The following is an 8,884-nucleotide window of genomic DNA, read 5'->3' as shown; positions in this document are numbered from 1 at the left end:
TACATAAACATTGATGATAAAATGATGCTCTTGCTCTTTTCTTTTCTTTTTGTTTTTTTTAACAAGAAAATTAAAAGAAAAATGATAAATATTTACCACACATGGCTCAATTCTAAAAAATATTCCTAACCAAAAATCATCCATCAAGCAAATGTCACAAGTCAAGTAATGGTGCTCCATTAATGAATCAACCAACTTAAAATATCAATGAAAGTTCAAAAAGCTGTTTTCTCAACTCTCACAACTCACCAAAAATGAAAAACTTAAACTCGGGAATCTTTCTCAACTAAATGTGTTAACAACCATCTTACCACAAGGTCTGGCATGTGCTCAAAAATAACTCTGGAAATCATTTCTTGGTAATTAAGATAGCAAAAAATGACTCAACCCAAACATTTTGAAATCATACTCGGATAATCTCACAAAAAATTTGATCCAAAATAACAACAAGACAAAAATTAATCTCAAATAATCTCGCAAAAATTTTGACCCAAAATAACAACAAGACAAACTTTAATCTCACACATGAATATGCTCACCACCCCCAACCCAAAATCAGACAGTGTCCTCAATGTCTAAAAATATATGCAAAGAGAACACCTGGATGATGAACATTGGAACTAAGCTGAGCCTCCTGAACTGATTCTCCAAAACACGCAAACAAATATAAAATCACACAAAAACAAACGGAAAATAAAAGAACACAAAACACACCAAACGAAACAAAGAAACAAAAATATGATACAAAAGTGTTGGAAACAAACTCCTCAAGGTTGGTAAACCGGAGCCTCGAGAATGATCTCTTCAGCCTGGCTCACACGCTCAATGTAGTGCTTCAGTCTCTAACCATTGACTCTGAATACTCTCCTATCACTCGAGTCCTCGACCTCGACAGCACCGTTGGGAAAAACTTGTTTCACCAAAAATGGACCAGTCCACCGTGACCTCAACTTACTTGGGTGGAGATGCAAACGGGAGTCATAGAGATGCACCTTCTGATTCAGCTCAAAGTTCTTTCGCAGGATCTGTTTATCATGTGCCACTTTCATCTTTGCCTTATAGATCCTGGAATTATCGTAAGCATCATTTCTTAGCTCCTCAATTTCTGACAGCTAGAGCTTGCGATTAATTCCTGCAGAACTAAAATCAAAGTTCAGGGCTTTGATAGCCCAATAAGCCTTATGCTCGAGCTCTACAGGTAAATGACAGGCTTTCCCAAAGACAAGCCTGTAGGGAGACATCCTAATAGGGGACTTGTAAGTAGCACGGTATGCCCATAGAGCGTCAAGAAGACGTGAGAACCAATCTTTACGGTCGGGATTTACCATCTTTTCCAGAATCTGTTTAATCTCCCTATTTGCTAGCTCAGCCTGACCATTAGTCTGTGGATGGTAGGCAGTTGTAACCTTATGAATGACACCATATTTTCTCATAAGAGAATCTTTACGGTCGGGATTTACCATCTTTTCCAGAATCTGTTTAATCTCCATATTTGCTAGCTCAGCCTGACCATTAGTCTGTGGATGGTAGGCAATTGTAACCTTATGAATGACACCATATTTTCTCATAAGACCTTCAAAAGTTCAGTTGCAAAAATGAGTGCCTTGATCACTAATGATAGCACGCGGAGTATCAAACCTAGATAACACATTCTCTTTTAAGAACTTCACAATTGTCGCATTATCATTGGTTCGACACGGCACGGCTTCTACCCATGTGGAAACGTAATCCACAGCAAGGAGAATGTAGAGGTAACTAGAAGAAGGTGAAAATGATCCCATAAAATCTATCCCCCAACAATCGAATATCTCTATCACAAGAATTGGGTTCAAGGGCATCATATGGCGTTGAGACAGGGCACCTAACTTTTGACACCTCACACATGAACGACAAAACTCATTAGTGTCTTTGAACAAAGTGGGCCAATAAAGACCACACTATAAGATTTTTGCGGCAGTCTTCTTCATAGAGAAGTGACCACCACAGGCATCGTTATGACAGAAGTTCAAAACACTAAGAATCTCGTCATCTGGAATGTAATGCCTCATGATTTGGTCAGGGCAGTACTTAAACAGGTACGGATCATCCCAAAAGAAATTACGCACCTCGACTAGAAACTTGCGTTTATCTTGTGCATTCCAATTAGAAGGAAATTCGCCGGTCACCAAGTAATTGACGATGTGAGCATACCAAGGTAGCTTAGTGACCGCGAAAAGTTGTTCATCAGGGAAGTCATATCGAATGGCAGGGGCATCAGTAGAGTCTTTAAAGTCTAATCGAGACAAGTGATCTGCCACAACATTCTCAACACCTTTCTTGTCATTAATGGTCAAGTCAAATTCCTGCAACAGAAGGATCCACCGAATTAATCACGCCTTAGCATCCTTTTTGGAAAGGAGATACTTGAGGGTAGAATGATCTGTAAAGACAGTAATAGGTGAACCGACAAGTACGCACGGAACTTGTCAAGTGCGAACACTACAGCGAGTAACTTTTTCTCAGTGGTTGAATAATTCATTTGAGCACTGTTAAGAGTTTGGCTAGCGTAGTACACAACAAAGGGCTTCCCCTCCCTTCTCTGACCTAAGACAGCCCTAACAACATGGTTGCTTGCGTCACACATGATCTCGAATGGTAAGCTCTAATCCGGTGACTGAATGATGGGGGCAGAAGTCAGTTTCACCACGAGCATTTGAAAAGCAGTCTCACACTCAGGCTTCCACTCAAAAATGACATCTTTGGCTAGGAGGTTACATAATGGATGGGAAATCGTTAAAAAATTCTGGATGAACCTCCTATAAAAACCAGCATGCCCTAGAAATGACCAAACTTCTTTGACAGTTTTTAGGGTGGGCAAATTGGAGATGAGTTCAATCTTAGACTGATCAACCTCAATCCCTCTCTTAGAAATAATATTCCCCAAGACTATGCCAGATGGTACCATAAAATGGCACTTCTCCCAGTTAAGCACAAGGCCTTTCTCTTCACATCTTGTCAGAACAACTTCTAAGTTAAGAAGGCACGAGTTGAAGGAGTCGCCGAATATGGTTAAATCATCCATGAACACTTCCATACACTTCTCGACCATGTCGCTAAAAATACTCATCATGCACCTCTGGAAGGTGGCTGGTGCATTACACAGCCCAAATGGCATACGCCGAAAAGCATAAGTATCAAAAGGACAGGTAAAAGTAGTATTATCTTGATCCTCTAATGTGATCTCGATCTGATAGTAGCCTGAGTAGCCATCAAGAAAGTAATAGTAAGGATGACCAGCCACACGTTCTAGGATTTTGTTAATGAATGGAAGCGAGAAGTGATCCTTGCGGGTGGCGGCGTTTAGCTTTCGATAATTAATGCACATGCGCCAATCTGTCACAGTCCTTATGGGAACAAGAGCCCCTTTCTCATTTTCCACCACTGTCACCCCTGACTTCTTAGGCACTACCTAACTTGGACTGACCCACTTGCTATCAGCGACTAGATAGATGATTCATACATCCAGAAGCTTCAAGACTTCATTTTTCACGACCTATTTCATTGTCGGGTTCAGTCTCCTTTGGGGATCCCTTCATGGATTAACCTCGTCTTCCAAGTTAATGTGATGAGAGCAAATTAAGGGGCTAATACCCTTAATGTCAGCAATCGTCTAACCTAATGCCGATTTGTGTTCACGCAATATGTCAACTAACCGCTGCTCTTGGAATGCATCCAGTTTAGACGAAATGATAACAGGAAAGGTATCACCAACTCCCAGGAAGACATGTTTCAGATCCTCAGGCAGTTGAGCCAACTTGAGTGTTGGGGTCTCTTCGGTGGATGGTTTTGGCTTTTCTTTTTCTCGAGGTAGCTCTTCAAAGCGTGGTTGCCAAAACTTAGTTCCTCTGCCTTGTGAGTCTTTAAAAATGACAACGTTGTTGGCCAACTCACAAGGACCGGAACTCTCAGATTCAAAAATGCGGAGGAAATTGTCAAGATCATCAGAATTGCTACACAGCTGAACCTCTTCCGAGACAAGTCTGTCAATCAGAAATGTTTGGTGGCACTCGTCATCATCACGTGGTTGCTTTGCAACGTGAAAAACATTCACCTCCAAAGTCTTGTTCCCAAAGGATATCTTCATCAGACCATTCCTACAGTTCATGAGAGCATTGGCCGTAGCAAGGAAAAGTCTTCCGAGGATAATGGGAATCTTGGACTCCATACTCACCACGGATTGAGTATCCAAGACTAGAAAGTCAACGGGGTAATAGAACTTATCAACTTGAACCAAAACATCCTCAACTATCCCCCGAGGCTTCTTAATCGATCGATCAGCTAGCTACAGAACCACAGATGTGGGCTTAATTTCTCCAAGACCAAGTTGTGAGTAGACAGAATATGGCATGAGGTTAACACTTGCTCCTAGATCAAGCAAAGCTTGGCTGAACTCATATGTCCCAATCTGACAGGAAATTGTGGGACAACCGGGATCCTTGTATTTGGGCGGTGTTTTCTGGTCGATCACCGCGCTTACCTATTCTATCAAGAATGTTGTCTTCTTGACATGGTGCTTCCTTTTGATAGTGCATAGATCCTTGATAACCTTAGCATAAGCAGGCACTTGCTTGATAACATGAAGCAACGGAAGATTAATCTTCACTTGAGTCAAGTGCTCTAGGATCTCACTTTAGTGTTCCGATACTTTCCCAATTAGACGCAGAGCTTTGGGAAAAGGCACCTTTACTGGAACATTCATTGGCTCATCTTTCTTAGGGACAACTTCCTTACTACTCGAAGTGGTGGCACTTGTTGACGGTTCTTCCAAAATCTTACCACTACGAGTAGTGATGGCATTCACCTCCTTAACATTTTGATTATCAGGACATGAGGTTTGTGTCATATGTTGACCCTTTGGGTTTGACTGAGCTTGTGAAGAGAACTTGTCGCGTTCTTGAACAGCCAAAGCTCTAGTCAGCTTCATGATTTGACTCTTCATTTCCTTACTTTCTTCCACCATTTGCGTGAAAAGTGACTCAAACTTCTTATTCGTCTTACTCTGCACCTCCATGAAAGATTGCAAGGTGTTCTCAAGAGAACTCCTTGGCTGTTGTGAATTGTATTGAGGTGCAGAATACGCCTTTGGTGGTTACGGCTGCTGGTCAATTCTCCATTGTCCTCCTGATGGTTGCGCTTGGTTGGAATCTCTCCAACTGAAGTTTGGATGGTTACTCCAGCCAGGATTGTATGTGTTAGAAAAGGATTTGTTGTATGTCCCTAAAGCATTACATTGCGCCTTGTAAACCCCTCCCATTTCATTGTAAGCAGGGTAATCCTTAGCTAGATGCTCCACCCCTCCACAAACAAAGTAAGGCTCTTGTATCTTTGCCCTAGCAACCATGTGAATTCCTCTACCTTCTTTGGTTTTGAGGATCTCAATTTGTCGTGTCAAAGACTCAATTTGGGCTTTAAGATTGTCCTCTTCCCTTAGTTGATAGATTCCAGCTGGTCGGGACCGATTGGTGCTGTCAGTAGCACTTGGACCAGTCCATGTGTGGGCTTTCTCGGCTAACTCATTAAGATACTCAAAAGCCTCTTCGGGGTCCTTTTGGAGAAACTCACCATTACACATCATCTCCACAAATTGGCGTTCTCGGATTGTAAGTCCTTCGTAGAAATAACTGACGAGGCGCCAACTCTCGTAACCATGGTGAGGACACTGATTTAACAGATCCTTGAACCGTTTCCAAACTTGATATAGAGTTTCACTGTCCTTCTGGGTAAAGGTCGAGATCTGTCGCTTCAGACCATTAGTCTTATGGTGAGGGAAATACTTGTTGAAAAACGTTGTCGCCATTTCTTCCCAACTTCCAATAGACCTAGGTCGCAGAGAATACAACCAGCTTTTAGCCTTGTCCTTCAAAGAGAAAGGAAAGAATTTCAATCGCACAGAGTCCGCAGCTTCAGCTCGGTTGTGAAAAGTGGCCAGCACTTCTTCAAACTCCCTAATATGCACGTATGGATTCTCGCTCTCTAACCCATGAAAGGTCGGCAAGAGTTGGATCATGCCCGGCTTGAAATCCAAATTCGGCATATTAGGGGGAAACATTACGCATGACGGTGTGGCCGTACGCGTAGGGTGAAGATAATCGTTCAACGTCTTCAGTTGGACCTCCTCGTTTTGAGCCATCACGAATGGATTTCCAACTGCTAATGAGGCGGGGTCGAGGGAGGACTAGACGTGTGGGAAGAAACTTCACTATGATTTTCCGGTCTTCTTGCGAATCTCCCTAATTCGTCTCTATAACGATTCATTCACTCTACAACATTTCACTTTTTTTTATTATTATTATTTTAATTTTTGATTTTTTTTAAACAAAGAAAACAATAATGTAAAATCGCGAATCGCAACCCCCAAGAGTGCTCCCAGGAAAGATTGGTGGGGCGAAGCCTCCTTAAAAACCAACCTCCTAGACAGAGTAACGTTCCCAGGAAAGACTGGTAGCGTAGAACGCTAACAGGAACCAGCCTCCTAGGCAGAACTCCCTTCGTTTGTACCTTTCAACATTTCCACAAAATTGCTTGAAAAAATTATTAAGTTTTATGACGTGTTTTATGAAATGTTAAATATTAGATATTAGTACCCTAAGTTAATACTATTCTAAAACCTAAGGTTACACAAATTATGAGAAATCAAGAGTCCTAATTTAATGTCTAAATTGGTCACCTAAAAGTCCTAAAAATCACAACTTAAAAATTAATACCAATTATGAATGAAAAATTAAATTAGACTATTCAAGACCATTAAGAAATAAATAAAGGAGAAAGTTAATATTACAAAAATAAATTAATAAAGAAACTGATAAAAATTAATAACAAAAATGGAAACCAAGAATTAGACAAACGGAACTATGGACAAAGAAAAACTAATTCAACGTTCAATACACAAAAGTTAACCTGCCGAACAACTACTAAATGGAAGAAAAGCTAAACTACTAATGATTACTAACAACGCACACACTAACTAATGAAAAACACAAAAACAAAAAAAAACTAAGTGACCACTAAAAGACAAAACCAAAGAAAATGAAAACAGAATACACAAGAGAGTGACACAAATGTATTTGACAAAGCTTGACTTACGAACTAAACTAAACAAATAATACAATGATGCTGTCAAAAAGGTTTTTTTTTTTTTTTTTTTTAAAGAAACGTCTTAACCAGTGCACACTAATGAGGTTGAGGAGTTAAATCAAAGGAAAAGACCAAAGGCTTCAAACGGGCATGTAAAAAGTAAAGGTTGCAGTTGTAGAAAGTCTTTTTTTTTTTTTTTTTTAAACAAAATAAGACAAAACAAAACCTAACAAACTAATGAAGAAAACTTAACAAACTGCAGGAAACTGAAAACTGACCACAAATTCAATACGACAAAGCAAATGTTTTTTTTTTTTTTAAACGTGCCAAACAAAAAGAGTAAAATAAATAAAAGACTAATAGTACTTAGCTCATTGGCTAATTATCTACTGAACAATCTTGTTGACGCACCTCCCCGACAACGGTGCCAAAATTTAGTTACGCCCAAACGTGTACAAAACAAGTGGTCAATTGTAGCACAATTAAGACGGTCGATCCCACGAGAAAGTGACAAATTAAACAAGAAACGATTAGTAAATAAAAAGCATTAGGAGATAAATAATAAAGTAAAAATAAAAGAGAATGAAATTTTTGTTGAGAAGTTTAAGCGTAAGAAAAATGTATGAGAAAATTATATAATTAAAACCGGTAAGGCGTCGAGATTCCCTTATATGTTTTGTTCACCCGAATGGATTTTGATCTTTGACATTACTCAATTGAAAGTTTCACATCCCAAACTAACAATCAGAAAATAATTATTTGAAGAACATGTTAACTAAAATGTATTCGAGTGAGTAAAATTCTTACGTTTAGTATTAGGAAAAATTATCTTATGAAAAATCTAAAAGTGACAATATACCGTTGGCAATATTGCAGAAAAAGACTACTCGTAAAACAATACTTACCAATATATAGTATCATGCAACAATCACATAAAAAGAGCTTGACTATATTTATATAAAAGTTGACAATAGAATATATCAATATGAGAAATTAGAAAAAGATAGAAGAAAATTAATCACTCAAATATATAAACTTTGAAGAACAAATGGAGAATCAAAATCCACTCAAGATCACTTTACATATAGGTTTCTCTCTAACCTCACCAAAGAACTCTAGCCTAGCTTGCACATAATTCTCACAAAATTCTAAAAAGAAAATATGAGAATAAGAGTAAGAAAATGAGAGAAAATGTGTAAAAACTTAGGCTCAAATTCAACAACCTAACACACCTAACAAAAGCCTTATTTATAGAATTTCTGGGCATGCAAAAATGTTGTAATCAGCAAATAAAATGTAAAGGGACGTTTTGTCCATAAATTGGATTTACAAGGCTTTAATCTGAGATTGAATGCTGAAACCATCCAACGGAACCAAAACGGATCGCTGGCTGACGAATCCCAAACGGGTGGGACACATATCGCACTGTGATTAACGGAAATGAAGAAATGGCCGACAGCTGCATCAATTGCGACACGTGGCGCTCGCTGATTTGTGGAGATGAAGAAACTGCTGCACAGCTAGGCCCACGCGGAGGAAGAAAGGAAACGTGTCTGGTGCACGCGTGAGAAGAACTCGCCCGGGTAGGAAGGCTGTGAGTGCCAAGCGCGCGTATGCGCGGGGATAGCTGGGTCCCACGGACCTGTGACGCACCAGACGGCGACACGTGGCAGCGCAGGTGAGGCTCGCGCGGCTCGGCTCGGCTAGCGGACGGCTGGGCTGCTGATGGGCTTCATTTTCTTTTTCTTTTAGTTTTGGCCAAAATGTATTA

General features: G+C 39.9%; 1 protein-coding gene, 1 non-coding gene and 1 pseudogene across 2 annotated transcripts; 1 reads left to right on the top strand and 2 right to left on the bottom strand.

The window, feature by feature from the left end:
• Positions 1-1,112: 1,112 nt before the first annotated feature.
• Positions 1,113-4,999, bottom strand: LOC112094127 (annotated as a pseudogene).
• A 129-nt stretch (positions 5,000-5,128) lies between these two features.
• LOC112094126 lies at positions 5,129-6,169 on the bottom strand. Its single transcript, XM_024174274.1, has one exon. The coding sequence runs from the start codon at positions 6,167-6,169 to the stop codon at positions 5,129-5,131; it is 1,041 nt and encodes a 346-aa protein (XP_024030042.1).
• On the top strand, positions 5,682-5,788 carry LOC112094130. The gene has a single exon (XR_002903376.1). It is a non-coding gene; the product is annotated as a small nucleolar RNA R71 (small nucleolar RNA).
• Positions 6,170-8,884: the final 2,715 nt, after the last annotated feature.

The sequence above is a fragment of the Morus notabilis genome, unplaced genomic scaffold (genome assembly GCF_000414095.1).
Source record: "Morus notabilis unplaced genomic scaffold, ASM41409v2 Scaffold304, whole genome shotgun sequence".
Lineage (NCBI taxonomy): Eukaryota > Viridiplantae > Streptophyta > Magnoliopsida > Rosales > Moraceae > Morus > Morus notabilis.
The sequence above is the reverse complement of the archived record's forward strand: the minus strand, read 5'-3'. Positions and strand labels throughout refer to the sequence as shown.